General features: G+C 38.3%; 1 protein-coding gene across 1 annotated transcript; it reads right to left on the bottom strand.

Moving 5' to 3' along the window:
- Positions 1-1,428: 1,428 nt before the first annotated feature.
- Positions 1,429-18,520, bottom strand: LOC144642325 (uncharacterized). Its single transcript, XM_078501290.1, has 5 exons — positions 18,391-18,520; positions 17,683-17,793; positions 17,145-17,255; positions 16,958-17,049; positions 1,429-4,438 (listed from the first exon to the last, which is right to left on the bottom strand). The coding sequence occupies exons 1-5, from the start codon at positions 18,518-18,520 to the stop codon at positions 3,791-3,793; spliced, it is 1,092 nt and encodes a 363-aa protein (XP_078357416.1). The 3' UTR covers positions 1,429-3,790.
- Between the last annotated feature and the right edge of the window lie 3,026 nt (positions 18,521-21,546).

Here is a 21,546-nt window from a genome sequence, read left to right as displayed (position 1 = left end):
ATATTCATGGCAACTAGCCTGAATTTCAGCAGTCTTTTTTGGTTGCTTTCTCTTCAGCTCGTGATCGTCAGTGACCAGAGCAGAAAGCTGAAATTCTGCTTTAGAAAAGCGTAATGTAAAAGCGTGATCCAAATAATGAAGGAAGAATAAAACATAATCGTCCTCGTTAATAGGGGAGTTATAAGCCATCACTGCTACCATAAGAATAAGAACCATATACCTTCACCCTTTTCTAGTCTTCTTGGAAAAAGGCGAAAAGATGCGCGACTCTTATGTCACATTCTGTCACGTTCAAATGAAATAACGGCATACCCACTTAGGCAGAATCGCGTACGCTGGCAAAGCTATTGGCTTTTTTCCGCCCAAAACATATCCAGTTTAGCACAATAGAAAAAGGGACGTGTAAACAGGGTATCAGTGCTATTTTTTTGGTTGCGTACCAACTTCATCTGAGCCGTACCAAAAATGTTCTGCCTGTAAATCGGCCTGTAAATAATGTTTTGGTGTGGGTAAAGGGCTCAAGATCTTGACCAGCGTACGCGATTCTGCCTTAGTGCACATGCCGCTGTTTACGAGTCGCGCATTCTTTCGCCTTTCTTCTAGAAGACAAGAAAGTTGAAGGTATATATGGTTCTTATAAGAGTGGCAGTTGTGATGGCTTGTAACTCCCCTATTAACGACGACAGTTATTATTTTTGTTCTCATTTTCATTCTTTCTGCATTATCTGGATCATGCTCTTCCAAGGCAAAATGTAAGCTTTCTTTTCTGGTCACTAACGATCACACACTTTAGTGACCAAACAGGACTGCTGGTTCTTCCATGAATGTCCACTAGGTTTTCTTGGCAACTTTTGTCTTAAAATACACCGTTCCTTCACCGCCATATGCATGTCGACCGAGTGAAATTTCTGCAAATGTATGCGATAAAGATCATTCAGGAATGACACATTTTTTTCGAGCCGGGTTAGATTTTCAGGAACGCGTACCAATTTTATCCGCGCTACGACTACCTTTTGCCAAGGTCCAAGCTCGGGTAAACTTTTGGGTTGGCACGGATGAGGCAAAGTCGTTTACACGGCAAAATGTACGCCTACCATTTTACCGAGCCATGCCAGAAATGTTCTGTTGTGAAAAAAGCCCCAATGTTTCTTTTGGGCTAAAAGGCATGATGGATATTGAATAAAGACCAGCAGTGTTCTTGAATGTAAAAGAAAATAGTTTGTGGATAATACGAGGCGTCTAGTCTTCGTTTTTAGTGTTGTTAAAACAACGTGATATTTGAATAAACATTTCTTTTTCTGGTTCTGAGGTATTTTCTGAGTTCGTTTACTCATACTTAGCTGTCAGTCTTTTTCTCCCGTGTTTTCCTGTGAACAAAGCTCGAAATTCGCTTCAAGTTTGTAATTCAAACGCTGCATGGTCTTCAGAACAAGCATACTTTTTATTGTTTAAGGTGGCTACTATTACATTGAATTGTATTAATTTGATTAAATGTTATCAAAATACAACAAACGCTACAAACATTGTGAAAGTACAGTTCTCTTTTGGTGTCAAAATACACTATGCATTATCTTACTGACAGACATCAGGGCATTGTATGTAGCCAATAGCAATACAGTACAACCCTGCTGTAACGAACTGAACTATATGAAAATTAAGTTTTAATATCTAGTGTATGTTAAAATCTTTATTTGTAAAATGACTGCTGGTTATGTCAGTCAAATAACTGCATGTAAGTTCGTCGTCGCCGTAATACACTGTAGCTAATTCAAGGTCTAAGGGAATCGCCCCATTTTAAGTAACTTTAAGCAAATCTGTCGCTACACGCCAGAAAAAATCAATCAGTCAATCAATGTTAGTAATACTCGCCTAAAAACAGCTACAGCAATTTATTTATCCACTTGTTAATATATCCTAGTTGAAAAAAAGCTTTAGTCAAAAATTAAAATGAGGGAAAGTAAGTGTGTAGCTACATGGTGTTCTAATAAGTCAAACAGCAGATACAATCATCTAAGTCAGCACTTTTGTACTCAAAAGATCACACATTACTGAAATCATCAAAAGTCTCAAAAGCCCCTTTTGATCTTCGATTCGTAGAACAACAGAAAGCTTTATTTTGCGATTTTTCCAACATACAGCATGATTTTAGTAACGACCCCCACCGGCTGTGTTGAAGTATACTTTCTTTATTTTAGGATGACTATCAAGGCCTAGGTAATTCCTAACTCATGCATTTTAAAAATAGACTTCTATTGAAATTATGCTCTCAAAGCAACCTACGCAATTGAAAAAGAAACCACGTCTACCTGGCCTAAATCATCATCATAAACTTTATTGAAGTGTCAAAATCTTCTAGCATGCCTAAAGAGGCCCACCTATCGGGGACACTATTACCTAAAAATTAGTTACTGCAATAGAATATTTATATTTATCACTATGGCTAAACTAATTATTAAAACAATGATTAGCATATAAAGGTTACTTAAACGTTACTTACAAGATAAAATCTAATTTAAACCAACTCTAATTTTTATGTTCAAGATATGTGTTCAAGTTCTTAAAAAACTATTTTCTGATATCTATTGAAGCTTTCAGCCGGATTATGAATTTATTTAACCATTATTCTTTTTTTTTTTTTAACTATTCGATGTCGGAACCCTGTATTTGCACCAGGGGGTTGGGGGAAGGGGGGCAGAGGAGCAGCTTCTTAGCTTTTTGGGGCCGGAGGCGAACTGAACATAGCGGCACCTGGATACGAAACGTGCACAAAGGCCCATAAATGGTTGTTAAGGTAAACAATTCCTGCACCCGCAACATTCTCGGCGAATCAAGAACCTTCTTCCTTTACCGTGCAAAACAAAAATCTCTGGGAAACTGTGACTGCAAGGACTGAGCAAAAGCTAAGTGTTGAAGCTGTAGCTGGCCAGATTTCCGTAACTCACTTCATACTTTATTATACATGCAGTTCTTTGTAAAAAGAAAACAATACCTCAATTCAACGATAGATTGCCTTTTGTTAGTAACACGTATTTTTTACCTATATTTCGACAATTTAAATTATTGTTTACAACTCCAATTACAGAAAAAAGTTTCCCAAAACGATTCTACACTTCCCGAACGTTTGCATTAGAATTCTGAAATTTTCGTTTAACTCTGCCAAAGGGTCTTAGAAAATAAAATAGAGGGTTAGCTGGACAATGTGTGTTAGTCCACTGTACGCATAATGAAGCGTTTTCATTGTTTTAGTCAAAAAACGATTCGACGAGTATATTCTGTTACAGCGTTTTTAAAATTACCCGAGATCTTCTCAAAAGACAAAACAACATCTTGAGAAATAAGTTTTAGATTTTAAGGAGAAAAAATAAGTTTAATGTTTCTTTTAGTACCTTTATGCTGCTTTTCTCTTCTCTTGATATTTAGCTTAAAAAAAAAACAAACAAACAGATTTTAATAAAATGTCATCCTTAGCAAAAGGTTGATTAATTGGAAGTACTTCGTCACTGCATCTAGACACCGCTATGAGGACAAAGGAACATGACTTGCGCAGCCTGTTTAAGTGTTTAAGATGTAAGCAAAACTTAATCTCTAACTGGTCTGTGAGCGGTTGTTACTCTTTACTTAGAAATTGTTTTAAGAAAACTCTAGTTGCCATATAAGGTAAGTCAAAAATTTTGCTTGCATTGTTTAAGGTTTTGCTTAAAAACAAGTCAAAGAAGGGGCGCGCAGAAGCAAAACGGGCCACAACCTATCTTAATAACCAGTATCAATGGCTCCAGTAATATTACTGTGATTAACGAATCCACAAATTCAGTGAGTAAGAAGAAGTGGGATTATTGTTGGCTTCATCTCCAAAATCATGCTCTCCTGACGTTGTCCATACAAACCCTCCATTATCAGATTCGGTGGTCCCGATACCGTGATCTGCTCGGCTACATCCACTTCCTCCTCCTCCAATCATCATCACTGAACCATCACCGGTACTCCACTGACACCAGAAACCAATGAGCTGGCTTCCCTGGATGTTGCTACTGCAGCCTACTTGACTAAATCCATCAGTGGAACTATACGAGCCTCCATAATACACTGGACAGCTTCCAAAGCATCGATCATTAGACCAAACGTTACCATGACTAAATTTACCATAACTGGACAAGAAGCCCCGAAAGGTTTTCACACCTAGGCAGTTAGAATACGTGCGAAGAAGAGCAGACTGTGAACCATCGTCGCTGCGTGTGATTTTAATCTCATTTCCGTTAACTCTCCAAAAGACTTCCGATATCATGTCATAGTTGCTTGACGTGCTTGTAGGGGAACCCTGGGAAGACTGTATATCGTACCACCAGTAAGCGAAACCTCTCATCCAATTTTTTCCATCAGCGTTTGAAAACCGAGCAATGAGTGTCCATCCGCCTGCGTCTGCTGTCATGTCGCAATAAACCTGATATAAGAGAGAGCGGAAATTTGCATAGACTAAACGATACAATTTTTTTCATATGGCCTAAGTTAACCGTATTGTTAATTAATACCTTTATAGAGTAGTTTTAAACCGAGTCACAGTGTTCACGGGTAAACGAAGATATTAGAGCTAGTTTTAGTTCTGATAAGTGTCAGATGAAAAATAGCAACACCCCCAATAACTTCGACTCACAGAACACCGTAGGTTTAAAAACACAAACATCGTACACCGTATGGTTTGAGATCACCGCAACAGAATTTTATTGACCGCAACACCGCATGACACCGCAAACCCCCATGTCCCCGCTCTCATGCAGAAAACCGGCGCAAAGCCCAGGTAAACGAAATTGGCCTTGTTTGTTATTTGATTGTTTGAGTATTCGCCGCAGTCTTTGGCCTCGGCGGATAAATAACTCAAATCTTGGCCTTCATAATTATTTTCTATTGTGCTCAACCTCTAACTAAGGCCGCGTCCACACTAATCCTGAAAATGTTTAAAAAACATAGTCCCCCCCCCTTCCCCCCCCCCCGAAAACAGTTAAAATGTTTTCCTTCCATATTCGTATAAATTCCATTTTCGTATAAATTTAAAACGAAACGCTGCGTCGGCTTAAGCATCGGCCCTAGATGAATAGTAGAGCATGCGTACATTACTCGAGCCCACACTAAATTCAAATAAGGGAGTTTAAGACTTTTATCGACGCCGAGAAAAACTTTCGATCAAAAAAAAACATACTAATTTCTATTTTGATTAAGAACATTAAGATAATCCAAATCAGTCATTCAGCTTGGGCGTAGATTTCAGATCTATTCTCCTTAAAGGAGAAGTTCATTCCAAAATGACACTTTTTTTACTTTACGCCAACGGAAAGGTAATACAAAGATATGTTGTTTACCAAAATTTAGCTTCCAAAAAGTATTTAAACCCTATGAAATCCTTCTCTGAAGCAGTCCAAAAATTGAGAACCGGCCTCAGCCATCTTGGAGTAACTTAGCAGACTGGCGATGTTAATTAACTTTTACTTTTCTCTTGCAGTTTATTTTGTGCAAAATGATGCTGCTATTTCAAAAAACAAGCCAATACAAAATTAATAACGAGTTTCAAGTATTTCAACAATGATTAAACTTCCTGCCAAACTTTAGGGTGAGCTCTTTGACGTCACACATACATCACCAGGTTGCTAACTTACTCCAAGATGGCGGCGGCCGGTTCTCGATTTTCGGACTACTTCAGAAAAGGATTTCAGACGGTTTAAATACTCTTTGGAAGCTGAAATTTTGTTGAATAATATATCTTGGAATTACCTTGCCGTTGGCGTGAAGAAAAAAAATGCCATTTTGGTCTCCTTTAAAGATCGCGATCAAATCCAAATAGAAACTGAGTTAAAAATGCGCAGAACGCAGAATTTGATGATTTCCGTTGCTCAGTGAATTGTAACGATAAGTTTTAAGGCTATTGAATACTTATATAATTTTCTGCACTTGGGAACTCGGCAAATGTCTCGGTTAACAGCTTAAGCTCTTGACGGGTGAGCGGAAAAGATGGTTCGGCAAACATTGCGATTCTTTGCGAAGCGGAAAGAATAACTCGGTAGAGCCACAGGCTTGGCTGCCAACACTCGTAACTTATGCCAGATGTTCAGGAAACGTGTTCCTTTGCCTTATACAGCGACACCGCAGCACAATCAAAGTCTCTTCGAGATACCGACGTTTTTGCATGAAGTATGAGTCGAAGGTTTATTCTGTGCATTGTTCTTCGAACTTATCATCACAGTTTCTTTGTAGTTTAGTTTAACAATTTCCTATTTTCGCGGAGGAAATGCAGCCATATAATTTTGTCAAAAATGGCTCGTCCGCGCCGGGTATTTATACACATATTCCTTAACATTACACAAATAAACAGTGCAAATTTCACCTATACTTTAAAATTGCAAGGACCTTTCGAGGCAGTCGATTACGGCAGCGAAATTAGCAAATGAAACAGCAAAATATGCGTTCGACGCTTTGTTTTTGCGACGCCATATTTGAATTGTTATAGGTAGACCGCTGTTCAATGTGTTCGGCCGGCGACCCCCCACGAAGAAAAAAAAAAAAAAAAAAGCGAGGGGGAGAAAAAAAAAAAAAAAAAAAAAAAAAAACACAGCGGGCGGGCGGGGGGGGGGGGAACAAAAAAAAAAAAAAAAAAAAAAAAAAAAAAAAAAAAAAAAAAAAAAAAAAAAAAAAAAATTAAAAAAACCCCCGCGGGAAAACGAGAAAAACACAAAACAATTCACCCCACGGGGGGGGCCCCCCCCCACACGAGAGAAAAAAAAAGGGGCAAGAGAAAAAAAAAAAAAATTAAACCCCCCCCCACCAAAAAAAAACCCCCCCATCCCTCAAATTTTTTTAAATTAAAAAAAATCTTTGAAAGAGCGAGGTTTTTGGTATGGTTTATTTTTGACGTTTGTAATTTTTAAACGATGTAAGTGCTAGTGATTATTTATTCGTGTTTTAGTTACGCAATCCATTGTTTGTGAGACGCTTTTTATAGATCGCCTTTCAGACACACGTGCGTTGAGATAAGAAAGCTGACATGTCACTTTTAAAATTGTTATATAACGTTTGTAAATGTGACAAGTCACGTTTTTTCCACGAGATCGCAAGTGATCACCCACAGCGGAAAGTAATCCCTTGAGAAATTAAAACAGTCCCTTGAGAAATTGTAAAAGTCCCTTGAGAGTTTACAAATATGTGGTTCCAAATTTTGTGCACATAACCCCTATTCTCCTACTTTAGCTTGTAAACAAGCAAAAACGTCGAAAAAACAGGTGACCTCTATTGGAACTCATTATTTCGTTTTTATTGTAGAGTAAACCTCGACGATACTTCACCCTAACTCAAAGAAAAAACTGCTAAGAGTAATCGTGGATTCTTTAAGGTAATCATCAAGGTAATAACGTAATTGATTTGCATCACTGGAAACGCGTTGCTCATTTACTGTCCTAGGTAAATACAGTTGTCTTTCGCTATTAAATTCTAGTACAAAAGAGATCTATTATCCACGAAAGAAAGTTAGTTTTCATGGGGAGTTTGATGAATTTTCTAAAATATAAAATTCTTTTTGGTTGTCATAATTAAAAATACAGATTAACTTTTGAACGTTTACCTTGAGGAATAGAATGCAAGAGTAAAAGATTACTTTTGAAGTGCAAAATCTATTATGCTTATGAAAAAATCGACCTATTAGTCTATTTTGTAGACTTTCAATAAAGTCCTTCATCTTATTTACGCTTAACTCGTGAGGTCGACTTGTGGCAAGTCTAGTGTATTTGCTTAAGTACGGCATAATTATGTGCTTTTTAAATTTTTTTCGTTATGTAACCTTCTGTAACTGTATCTGTTGTAACTATTGTACAAGTATTATTAATCAGTACCTCTAGTCTGTTCATGAGCAAAATTCACAGGCATTTTATGAGTTCGTTTCCTTATACTTAGATAGGGGTCCTAAAGGCGACAGAAATGTACCAAGACTTAAGGACCATTAACAAAAACGTGTTGAGGGGGGACTGCTGAAAAAATGGGGGGTGTCTGAAACTTTTAAGGTGTCGAAAGGGGGGGGGGGGCTCTGTAAAAATCCACTCCTGCCAAGGGGTACTTAAAGAACAAAAAAGCCACACAAAACTAGCCATTAAACAGTGGATTCCAATGTATTAAAGCATCAACACTGTATTTAATAAATACTATAAAGATGATTTGCTAAGCATCATTCACTATAACTATTAAAACTGGAACCCTTATTTATGACAACATTAATAGTATGAACATTACAACGTCATAACTTCCCGTTCTGACTCGTCCCCAATCGTCTTTTGATTCCGTCGTGAGTCAAGGAGTGAATCATGGGAAGTACGAAGTTGCAATTGTGGCATAAGACACGACTGGAAAGAGTCAGCGGTCGTCAAGTGCGCGTTGGTTATTCATGCAGGCCATGAGTGGGATTGATGTCGCTATTGAACGGCATCGAAGCCGGGTTCCGATAGACAACGAATAAAGGAGTATCTGAGCTAAAAAAAACATCTTTCTTTACGAAGTTCTTCAAAAGAGGATATTGGAATAAAGAAGCGCAGCTCAAGTAACCTACATAACCTTTTTTTTTAAAGAAATTATCATTGACGTTGGATGTTGGTTTTCAGAAAACCACACAAAGCTTAATTTTGATTTGCTGTAAGTGTAAAATCATTAAAGATTTATTAAACGCTGCAGATTGATACGTATGGCAGAAATTCTTCTACAGTAATTAAACGCACCAGACGTCTTGAGGAAAAACTTCCGTAGCTAAGAAAATTAAGTATGTGCTAGGGTGAGCGTTTCTTCTTTGTCTGATTTACCTCATTTGATTACTTCGATGCCCTGTAATCGACAGGAAAACAAATCCACATCTAGAATAAAAGTTTTGGTGATTTTAACGATACTAGATTTTCAAACAAAGGTGGGATAGACGAACACGTTGCTAAAATACAGAATTGAATTTTTACAAGTTAAAATTCCCTCTAAGTAGACAGGTGCCAGGTCATTAAGTGCCTTAAAAGTTAATAGTAATATTTTATAATCAATCCGTTCGGCTACAGGTAACCAATGCAGTTCTATCAGTATCGGTGTAATGTGGTCATGTTTACGCGAGCACGAGCAGCACAGGTCTAAACATATTGGAGTTTGGTGATCTGTTTCTTCTTAAGGCCTGATAGAAGTGAATTACAATGCATGTATCGAAGTCTCACAGCGCTGGAACGAGATATGACGAAGAGACAAATTGAGTGAAAACTAAATCAAAATTGCGAAATTCTGAAAAAAAATTATTGTTTTAAGCTTGCAACTGATTAGCAAGACATTTTTCTTTTGGTGTCCCAAACACTTATTTTAAACAAAACTCTACGCGCGTGTGCCGTGTTGTCGATAGTTAGTTTAAATCATCAGCGGGGGATGGCAAGGCGGCACATTTTTTGCCCTCATAGCGTTGCCATATTTTCGATGTTACAGGGGAATCCCGATTTCTCGATCCTCCAAAATAATCGGGAGGTTCAAAAAATTAGGGGTAAATTACAGAGAAGTACTATCCAAGGGAAACAATAATCAGTTCGACAAATCGGGGGTTCAAGAAATTAAGATTGTACTGTAGTTCAACTAATTTACTGGCCAGGTAAATTTTGGGTCTGTTGAATTGGTAAACGTCGCTGAGGAGGAGGAGGGAGGGAGGTCTTGGACCGAATAACGTTCACGTCCTAGTCAGTGGTTTTTTTAACCGTGCAGCAGCTTAGGCCATCTTTTCCCGCGAAATTTAACATCGAGCCCAAGTAGTGTTTCAAGTATTGAATATAAGGAAGCTTGAGAAACCACGGCAGCGATGCTGGTTGAGATACTATCGTAAACATTTCCAATCTCGAGCCCAGAGTCCGTCTATGTCGGTCAGCGGTACGGGACGGACTCTGGGAAACTGGAATTGATCAGATCAATTTCAGGTCAATTTCAGGTAGAACCTTGGTCTTCCGGTTTTTATTGCGCATGCTCTCAGGTCTAAGCGGAAGTAAATTTCCCAGAACGGAATTAAATCGAGAAAGTTGAACTATTTCTAACACAGTATCGACAGAACTGGTGTTTATCGAAGCAACAAAAGTAACAAAAACGTTCTGGAGTTAACAAAAGAGAGAGTTAACAAAAGAGCGTCTGGTGTTTTGATTTCCGTTAGTCTCTTTCTTGAGCATACTGCTATATTGGTTTTAAATCAAAGATCTTGTTTGCCTTCCTGGATTCCGCCTGTAAAGACTGCGTGCGTGTGTCAGTTCTTGTTTTGCAGAGGACGGCGAAGAAATTTACATAATGCACAACGCACGGACAAGCTATTGTTATGTAATAACAATTTTTGTTTAGCAACTTTCGTATATTTCAGAGGCTTCTCGCTAACAGCGCATCTTTTCATGATAGATTGCATGTTTTCGAGCAAATAATTTTTTCCTCGTCGAATGACGGTAATATTAATAAAGACGTTTAAGGCCACACATCTTTTTTATTCATGGTATCTTTTGAGTTCAAAAATGGTAGAATTAGAAAATACTTCATTTATGTAGCGCCATATCACGAGTTCTTAGGTGTTTTACAAAATTAAGGAGATACATCTGAACATTTGACCATGGAAAACAAAAAATGTTTTTCCAGGGTTTCCGGTTTGGTTTACTTCCGGGGAAGATTTTCAGACTTCCGTGTTGATTTCTATTGTTCTGTGAGGACCAGTAGGACACTGAATTAAAATTCAGTTTCCCAGAGTGAGTCCCAGCGACCCTACCGCTGACCAACCGCTGACGGATCGCGGAGCCGGGGATCACTCTGGGCTCGAGATTGAAACATTTCTTGCTCCAGCGGCATTTTCGCCAAACCCAGAACCTTCGTCTATTCTCACCGGGGCCCGCGCGAACAAACACCCTAATTTCCCATTCCACATGCCCAGTTAATTTGACAACTGCAAGCCATGCCGCTGACTATGTACAGGTATATCAGATAGCTTCTCAGTACACGTGTATTATGTCTTTTCGTGAAGTGCTGGCGTACTTTTGCATCGGCTCCTCGTTTACTCTAGCGTCATCGCTGCGCCCTCCGTCTGCCCATTACACAAGTCCTGGTGCTCTTATCCTGAAGTTTTGGCTACTTATCTGACTCGTTTATACGTTCAACATGTTTATCCTCACTTCGCCGCTGCTTCTCTATTTCAAGCGTGCCAACTGCACTGAAATACACCACCCGCTAGCGCTCTAGCAATTCCTACAGAGAAGAGTCCGAGGTCTGTTATCTGGAACTTCGCTCGCATGTTAGTCTTCTGTTCCTCAACCAGGTTTAGTTTGTTATACGGTTTTAGCCTATTCTACTTATTTTGCATTGTGTTGTTTGCGGTGTTTGTTAAGCTACCTTCGCGTCCCGAGTTATGGTGTATTTGTCTCATTCGCGGCCCTTCCCTCGCTTTTTCGTTTCTTCCCTTTACCTGTTTTCTGTATTTTTAGTTGGGTTCTACTTATCCTATCTGGTTTTATTGTCTGTTTGTTTGTTTTTAAGGTTTTGTTCATTACTCGGTTTTTGTCCCTATATTTCGTTTCATGGCCTTTAGTTTTCGTCGCTTTGTCTCACGCCACGTGTTTTCATTCATCCCCCTTAGTGTTTTCTTTGGTATTTGTTCTGCATTTTTTATTTATCGGTATTTTTGCATGGTATTTCAGTATTTAGTTTATTTCTGGCGTGGTTTCTCGTATTTTATATTTCATTGCTTGTTGTTTACCTCTCCAACTAGTTTGTCACACCTTTTTGGTTGCGTTGCGATCTCACCTTTTGTTCTACTTTCCTATTGTCCCTTCGTTAGCTGTCGGTATTGTTTTATTTTTTCTTGTGTTATTGTTTAATTACATTATTTAGGGAACAGACAAAATAGAAAAGCGTAAAACGGGAAGAGGAGGAAGGAGGAGAAGCTTAAACATGGGAGAAATGTACAAAAAAGAAAAAAAAATGGAAATTAAGAGATGGAAAAGAAGAAGATAAAAAAGGAAAAAGAAAAGAAATGAAGAGTTAAAAAAAATGAGAAAAAGAAGAAGTTAGAAAAAGAAAAGGAGAGAAGAAAAAGAAAAGAAAAGAGAAAAGAGATGAAGAGATAAAAAAGATACGAGAAAGAAGAAGTAAGAAAAAGAAAAGAGGAAAAAGAAAAAAAAAGAAAAGAGATGAAGAGATAAAAATAAGAGAAAGAAGAAGTAAGAAAAAGAAATGAGAAGGGAAAAAAAGAAAAAAGTAGAAAAGAAATGAAGAGATTAACAAAAAGATATTGAGAGAAAGAAGACTCAAGTTACAAGATGAGAAAGAAATGAGAAACTTAAAAAAAAACAAGAAAAGAGAACTAAAAAAGAGGAAAAATGAAATGGAAAAATATAAAAGATCACTTATTATCGTTGTATCTGGAGGCGAGATTAACCGCCGCGTCGGCTTGTCCCGAAAGGGGTTATCTAAAACCTTACACTCTGTCCTAGACGGGGTATTTCGGGGCTCGCCGTGTGGTTGGTTTTCCCCTTCCAAGTCGTTGTATGTTATCTTTGAGACTGCGTTTATATACTATTTTCGTGGTCCTGGTTGACTCCGGGGAGCTCACTTCGGTTTTGATCTCGAGGTTGCGGTATTTTTCGGGCTTTAATCTTTTGGTAGCTGATATTGCGTTTGGTAGGGGGAAAACCCCGCATGGCGGGCCCCAGCACTCAGTTAGAAATGTCCATTTGCTTGCTTTTTGTTGCTGTTCCCTTTAGTTTCGTTTTGGTGACATATTTTGCTATGTTTTACTAGTGTCTTGCCGTCATTATATTATTGTAAATGCTTACACGCTTTCTGAGTTTTGGGAGGAAGACTCTTGTTTTCTTTCAAGTTTAAGAAAATGTACCGAGAAATCACCCACTTAACAAAGAAGGCAAAGAGAAAGAGAGCCTCGGAACGAGGTTGGCTGTTCTTAGCTTGGGGCTTACGTTAGCGGGTACCGTAGGAGTCGCCTCGTTCCCATAACTTAACTATAACCGGGGTGATTGAGAGAAAGGGCACCGGTGGGAATTGTTTACTATTCTCACCGGGGCCCGCGCGAACAAACACCCTAATTTCCCATTCCACATGCCCAGTTAATTTGACAACTGTAAGCCTTGCCGCTGACTATGTACAGGTATATATATAGCTTCTCAGTACACGTGTATTCTGTCTTTTCGTGAAGTGCTGGAGGACTGAAGCATTGGCGACCCACCCACCTCCCCGCAGCGATGACCTCTGTACTTGCCGTATTGGAGCTCTCGCTCCTCTCTCACCTTCGGAGTCGCCTCGTTCCCATAACTTAACTATAACCGGGGTGATTGAGAGAAAGGGCACCGGTGGGAATTGTTTACTATTTACTGAGCAAATCTGAAAGTATTGGGAGACTGAGGCTGCAAAGACTGTGACTTCCGCTTAAAGCAAATGCCAAGTTTTGAATCTGTAGTTTGTAAGACTTTCATATCAACTTTGGAAAATAGCACATATTTTCAACTAATTTTCGACATTTTAAATTGCTGTTTACAAAGTTAATTTCATAAATATTAAAATCTGGAAAATATTTTCTAGACTTTCTGAATTGTTCACCTGAAATTCAGAAATTTTACAGTATGATTCGGACTTAGCAAAACGAATAAAAAGTCAAACAAAATGTATGTTAGGGCCGATTCGCACTAGCGGACAAGTTAAAAATATCATGAAATGTTTGGCAAAGACAAAATTGTCGCGACAAGTCAGAGACATCTTGAAGAGAACAAAAGGTGAAATTATTAGTGTCGTCTCAAGATAACTGTTTCATTTCTCATTCTTACATTAGCCCGAAACACTTCACTTATAAATATGCTTTGCCTATCGTGGAAAGGTTTTGCGGTTGAATTATGATAGTAGGCACTTTTAGCATCACGTTTACGGCAAACGGCGAACCTGAGGAGGTCACGTGACAACCGCTTTGCCGTCACGTTTGCAGTTTGCGGTTCGTGACTTACGGAAAGGTTTTTTGGCCGCTTAACGAAGCCAACTCACGTTTGACACTTTTAGTAAGAATTTTCTACCTTTTATGGATCCAAATGTCGTTTTTTTGTGATTAAAAAACAATGTATTTTGAATGATCTAAAACTAAGAAAACCGACTGGCGAAAGAAGTTGAAAACAAAATGGGGGCTCGAAGTTCCTAAACAGGTGCATGCAAAGAAGCACAGTTATGGAGTTCTGTATCCATCTATGCCTTCTTGTATTTCTAGAAAATGCCTTTTAGATGGCCAAACTCTTGCCAAGACGCGATACTGGCGACCGAGGTGGTCCAGCGAAGGCCAAAATGAAAAAAAAAAGACGTCAACGCCATGCTAAAGTCAATTTTGATGACGGCGGCAAACGGGAAATCACAAACCGCTTATAGCCGTTTGCCGTTTGCCGTTAACGCGATGCTAAAGGTCTCTAGTGAGAGCTACATCACGGTGCATACTATCCCAACAATTTTTGAGTGCGTGTTGTTTTTGGTGCAATTTGGGCCAAACACCATAGCCAATCAACATTGTATTGTTATCTTGCATTACGAGTTGCATGGGAATGTGACCTGTCATGAATTGTCTTGCCTTGAGGCAAGACATCGGCCCCTTTGATGATTTGTCCGTTTTGACCCAATTTGCCATTGCCCAACAAGTCGTTCGCACTTGTTTTTGCGATTGTTTGACTAAATGTATCGCGCGTAGGCCTTTCTCGATTATGCTAGTAAAACTGGCATTTAATGCTACTAGAAATTCTCGCATAAGGCCAAAAAAATGCTGAAATAATGCCTAATTTCTTTAAAAAATGCCACTTGAATTCCAAAGAATGCTTTGTTTTATTTCAAGCAAAACATACAAACTCTTACATTATATGCTTATATCAACAACAGATGATACTTAATAATTGTTTGTTTAAAAAAAATTAAAAATTAAAAAAATTAAAAAAATATATTAAAAAAACACACAACGCAAGTGACACAACACGAGAACACAAGTAACACAACGCACAAACAGTCGAAACAGACAGAAAACATCAAATTAAGTATCAAAATTGTGAAACTTTAGGATTATTTATCCTTCCGAGTGCTTAAATCTGGATCACAGTCATGAAAAATGACAAAAAATGCTAGCAATTCTTTTTCAAGAAAAAACGAAAAAAAATGCTCGTTTTCCCAAAAAATGCCGAAAAAAATGCTAGCATAATCGAGAAAGGCCTAATCGCGCGTGCAACGCGGACCAATCATAAGACAACTGCTTCTTTTTTTTCTGCATTTGCATTTGTTTTCTGTAACAAGTTACACTGTTAAAGATGAAATCTACCAATTTTTACAAAATGTGTCTGCTAGTGCGAATTGGCCCTTAGTTTACCGTTTGTAAAAAAATTAATGAATTCTGAAAATTATTATTTAAATACTCAACTTATGAAGTTCATTGTGAGATGCTTATCTTTACGAAATAATCTTCTATCGAATGAAAGTAATGTAACACATTAACATAATTGCTTTTTTTCCTACAACAGGATTATGATTATTATATGTTTTGCTTTTGTTAAGTTTTACGCTTTTGAAATACTGTATGTACTTTTAGTATAATTTCAGAGGTGATTATAAGAATTGAAGCATTCCGATTTGTCGAGAAGCTCGGCTTATGAGGCTATAATCACCCCGCGCGAGGTGATTATAGCTTTGAAGGCTTGGTTACTTAGCCACGCCACCTTGGCATCCAGGCGTCCATCCAGGCAAGTAAACATGGTTGCTTTTGCTAAATGTACTGGGAAGTTTCTTCCGAACATGTCTTGTTAGTATAATTTCAGAGGTGATTATGAGAATTGAAGCATTCTGATTGGTCGAGAAGCTCGGCTTATGAGGCTATATTCACCCCGCGCGAGGTGATTATAGCTTTGAAGGCTTGATTACTTAGCCGCGCCACCTTTGACATCCAGGCAAGTAAACATGGCCGCTTTTGCTGAATGAAAATTTCTTTGATTTGAAAGAAACCAGTCCAAGTCCTGGATATTTTTAACACTGGGAATTTTTCAAATTAACTACCAAGGCTTTTGGACCGAAAATATTTTCAAGAGATGGTTCTCAAGGCATTAGAAATGATCGTAAACACGGCGGTTTTAGCGATCGATGAGAAACTCAGTCAGATCGATTGAGCAAACATTATTTAGTTTTCTTCTCACCGGAGCTACTCATTTTCGAGAGGATTCCCACATTCGCTTAGAAGTCATCAACAATCATACAAAGGTACCGGACATCTGTCTTTCTCATAGTGTTTGTCTTGTTCCGTTTTATTGCTTTAACTAAATACATACTGATTGTAATCGATGAATTAAACTGGTTTACACCGTAATAGCAAGCGAACACTTGTGTTTTTTCTTGTTTTCTATCGTTATTTTTTAGGTTCTTGATGATCACCTCAAAAATCTATACTAAAACAATTATTCGCCTTAGGCTCAGTGATTATTGTTGAATAATAACAATAATCACTTCGCCTTCGGCGAATAATTGTTAAATAGTCATACAAATAAAGCTTGTTGTTGTTGTTGTTGTTTCAGTGGAAAAAACAATCTGAGCAGAGTTCTGTCATAGCGTTTACTCAAATTTTTCTTTCCTATGATGATCAATAAGAAACAAATAGATACAGAAATATAAAAGTTAAGGTTTTATGAAAAACAAATAATTATTCGTGCTCCTTTGAAGACTTAATACCACTCAACAGCAATCCTCCTGTAAGACATTTACATCACTCTAAGCTTGGTATCAAACTGGTTCCATAACTTAAAGCCGGAAGCTGGTAATGCTGTGCGCTAAGCAAAAAATTCCCTTCCGGCTTCGACGCCGGTAAAAGGCAGGTCTTCCTTACACTGGAGATGGTGGTAATTTTTAGTATTTAAAAAAACACTAAGATTTGCCGAAACAAAATACTTACTTGAAAAGTAGTATTGGCAACATTCAAATAGTACGTCCCAGATGAGCTACGTCCAGCTATTTGGTGGTTCCTACAGGAAATTTCCGCGTCCGCTTTGACAAAAAGAGAAAGAGAGGGTGCTCATGTCTATTTCATTAGAATAACAACACGTTGCCACACAAAGCACTATTCTAACAGTGTTCAATACCTTGACACAGTGCTCCAGCTTTATTGCTTGGACACAAACACGTGAAGCTGTTTACACCATCCATACAGGTTCCCCCATTTTGACAAGGATTAGAGTGACATTCATTTGTAACTGGGAACGAGAAACATGAGGTAAGAACAGTGTTCATTTAGCCGGACGTTAGTGGGCGCACGATAAAATCTGAGCACGACGAACCTACACATTCACGGTTACAGAAGGTTAGATTAATTTTAGAAATCGGTGTTTAAATACTAGTTTTCTAGGTCGAATCAATCAATTAATCAATAAAGAGAGGATGATCTAAGAAAAGGATTTCTTGTGTCCTCTCAATTGTTTTGAAGTCTGTAATAGTTAAGCGCCATGATTCCAACCTCGCTCTCAAGACGGCGTGAAAATCTGCCAGGCGAAAGCCAAATAGTGAAATTATCAAAGGATCAGGCCCGTGCATTGGGGAAATCGTTCTCTTATACTCTAATTTTTCTCTTATTGTAAAAGCACGATAGGTAGGTATAGATGTTTTAGGCTTTTTAATGCAAACCTTGGCATTGCTGTCCATAAAAAGGCGAACGACATGCACACGTGTAGCTACTGATTCCATCAGTACATGTTCCACCGTTCAGGCAAGGGTTACTAGAACATTCGTCAAAATCTGCAAAAGAAACATTTCTCATACATTTCCAGCTAACGTTGACTGCCTTTCAGCCATCCTTGAAGAAAGGATACGAACGAACGAACGAATAAATGTTGCGGATAAGAGGACAAACAGTATGTGTCTTTACATTACATATTGACAGTAAGCTTGAACATAAGCATACAATGCGAAATTTGTATGCTGATGTCCATTTTTGAGCTCACTGCAATGTGTGATAAATGAAGTAAAGATAAGTAGAGGTAGAAAAGAGGTGGAGGTAAAAGGTAGACAAAAAGAAATGTGTGTATCACAGAATCGGGAAAACTCTTTTCGAACAGCAGTGATATCCCCTTCAAATTTATTGAAGAATGATGAGACGAGGAAAACGGCTAAACGTCAGTGTCCAATGGCGCGATCATCTGAACTGAGACTAGATCTTAAAAACAGACAGCATGATCTTACAACGTTTCAAAAAACCTGGTTAGTGGTCCGGCCGGCCAACCTCTCTGCAAACTTGCGAATAACCAACTAAGCTAACCGGGCAGCAGTTAGAGCGTCTAATTTCTAGTAAATTTGAAAGTAAATAGGGTAATAAATTATTGGTATCATACTTACCTTCACACGTGTTTCCCCTGTGATTGCGAGGACAAATGCAGCGAAAGTTTCCTTTACCGTTAACACAAGTTCCGCCATTTTCACACGGAGTATTTGAACACTCGTCATAATCTGGATAAGACAAAAACATGAAACAAGTGGGTTCGCATGCGATCTGTTTAGTTTCTGTTTCTTGATTTTTCTATTAAACTGTATGCCCGAAACCTAACTAACCAATTGCATGTATCTGCAGTGCCAAATGGCAATGACATGCAAGTTTTCCATGCAAGCAAAAACGAGGCGAGTATACTGTCCCGCGTTTTGTATATTTCCTTGTCATTTCCCTGTTATATATATATGTCTGAATTTATCAAAACCGGGTCAAAGAAAAGTGACGTCAGTATTCTTGAACAAGTACGTTACTGCGCGAATTGGCTTACAACGCCACAAGAAAGGGAAAAAAAAAAAAAGAAATACAGCGCTGAAAGGTAGAGAAGAGAGAGGAGAAGAGAAAAAAAGACTGACATTCCCTTTAGTTTTTATATCATGGAGTTTGGAGATAGTTTCTGGCGAGAAAAAAACGCGTTTACAGCGATTTGCGCTTATAACGGTGAAAATTTCCTTGACCTGGTTTTGATAAATTCAGACATATGATTCAATAGTATGACCGGAAAGGCCAAGAATGAGCTTCTCGAGTTACAATCAATCATTTTCTATGCATCTAGAGAGAAATCCAGGCTTTCCCTGCTCAAACTATTGAATCATATGTCTGAATTTATCAAAACCGGGTCAAAGAAAAGTGACGTCAGTATTCTTGAACAAGTACGTTACTGCGCGAATTGGCTTACAACGCCACAAGAAAGGGGGAAAAAAAAAAAGAAATACAGCGCTGAAAGGTAGAGAAGAGAGAGGAGAAGAGAAAAAAAGACTGACATTCCCTTTAGTTTTTATATCATGGAGTTTGGAGATAGTTTCTGGCGAGAAAAAAACGCGTTTACAGCGATTTGCGCTTATAACGGTGAAAATTTCCTTGACCTGGTTTTGATAAATTCAGACATATGATTCAATAGTATGACCGGAAAGGCCAAGAATGAGCTTCTCGAGTTACAATCAATCATTTTCTATGCATCTAGAGAGAAATCCAGGCTTTCCCTGCTCAAACTATTGAATCATATGTCTGAATTTATCAAAACCGGGTCAAAGAAAAGTGACGTCAGTATTCTTGAACAAGTACGTTACTGCGCGAATTGGCTTACAACGCCACAAGAAAGGGAAAAAAAAAAAAAAAGAAATACAGCGCTGAAAGGTAGAGAAGAGAGAGGAGAAGAGAAAAAAAGACTGACATTCCCTTTAGTTTTTATATCATGGAGTTTGGAGATAGTTTCTGGCGAGAAAAAAACGCGTTTACAGCGATTTGCGCTTATAACGGTGAAAATTTCCTTGACCTGGTTTTGATAAATTCAGACATATGATTCAATAGTATGACCGGACAGGCCAAGAATGAGCTTCTCGAGTTACAATCAATCATTTTCTGTCCATCTAGAGAGAAATCCAGGCTTTCTCTGCTCATACTATTGAATCAATTGATTCAATAGTATGACCGGAAAGGCCAAGAATGAGCTTCTCGAGTTACAATCAATCATTTTCTATGCATCTAGAGAGAAATCCAGGCTTTCCCTGCTCAAACTATTGAATCATATGTCTGAATTTATCAAAACCGGGTCAAAGAAAAGTGACGTCAGTATTCTTGAACAAGTACGTTACTGCGCGAATTGGCTTACAACGCCACAAGAAAGGGGGAAAAAAAAAAAAAAGAAATACAGCGCTGAAAGGTAGAGAAGAGAGAGGAGAAGAGAAAAAAAGACTGACATTCCCTTTAGTTTTTATATCATGGAGTTTGGAGATAGTTTCTGGCGAGAAAAAAACGCGTTTACAGCGATTTGCGCTTATAACGGTGAAAATTTCCTTGACCTGGTTTTGATAAATTCAGACATATGATTCAATAGTATGACCGGAAAGGCCAAGAATGAGCTTCTCGAGTTACAATCAATCATTTTCTATGCATCTAGAGAGAAATCCAGGCTTTCCCTGCTCAAACTATTGAATCATATGTCTGAATTTATCAAAACCGGGTCAAAGAAAAGTGACGTCAGTATTCTTGAACAAGTACGTTACTGCGCGAATTGGCTTACAACGCCACAAGAAAGGGAAAAAAAAAAAAAAAGAAATACAGCGCTGAAAGGTAGAGAAGAGAGAGGAGAAGAGAAAAAAAGACTGACATTCCCTTTAGTTTTTATATCATGGAGTTTGGAGATAGTTTCTGGCGAGAAAAAAACGCGTTTACAGCGATTTGCGCTTATAACGGTGAAAATTTCCTTGACCTGGTTTTGATAAATTCAGACATATGATTCAATAGTATGACCGGAAAGGCCAAGAATGAGCTTCTCGAGTTACAATCAATCATTTTCTGTCCATCTAGAGAGAAATCCAGGCTTTCTCTGCTCATACTATTGAATCAATTGATTCAATAGTATGACCGGAAAGGCCAAGAATGAGCTTCTCGAGTTACAATCAATCATTTTCTATGCATCTAGAGAGAAATCCAGGCTTTCCCTGCTCAAACTATTGAATCATATGTCTGAATTTATCAAAACCGGGTCAAAGAAAAGTGACGTCAGTATTCTTGAACAAGTACGTTACTGCGCGAATTGGCTTACAACGCCACAAGAAAGGGAAAAAAAAAAAAAAGAAATACAGCGCTGAAAGGTAGAGAAGAGAGAGGAGAAGAGAAAAAAAGACTGACATTCCCTTTAGTTTTTATATCATGGAGTTTGGAGATAGTTTCTGGCGAGAAAAAAACGCGTTTACAGCGATTTGCGCTTATAACGGTGAAAATTTCCTTGACCTGGTTTTGATAAATTCAGACATATGATTCAATAGTATGACCGGACAGGCCAAGAATGAGCTTCTCGAGTTACAATCAATCATTTTCTGTCCATCTAGAGAGAAATCCAGGCTTTCTCTGCTCATACTATTGAATCAATTGATTCAATAGTATGACCGGAAAGGCCAAGAATGAGCTTCTCGAGTTACAATCAATCATTTTCTATGCATCTAGAGAGAAATCCAGGCTTTCCCTGCTCAAACTATTGAATCATATGTCTGAATTTATCAAAA

This window comes from Oculina patagonica, chromosome 2 (assembly GCF_052425735.1).
Source record: "Oculina patagonica isolate OP01 chromosome 2, crgOcupat, whole genome shotgun sequence".
Lineage (NCBI taxonomy): Eukaryota > Metazoa > Cnidaria > Anthozoa > Scleractinia > Oculinidae > Oculina > Oculina patagonica.
Note: the sequence above shows the minus strand (reverse complement) of the source record. Positions and strands in the feature narration are given on the sequence as shown.

Coding starts and splice junctions, on each gene's coding strand:
- LOC144642325 (XM_078501290.1), bottom strand. CDS start 18,520: ATGTTTTTGTCTTATCCAGATTATGACGAGTGTTCAAATACTCCGTGT. Junction 17,050..17,144: donor AGCTGGAGCACTGTGTCAAG/GTATTGAACACT, acceptor TTTTTGTCAAAG/CGGACGCGGAAATTTCCTGT. Junction 4,439..16,957: donor TTGCCAATACTACTTTTCAA/GTAAGTATTTTG, acceptor CTCTTATATCAG/GTTTATTGCGACATGACAGC.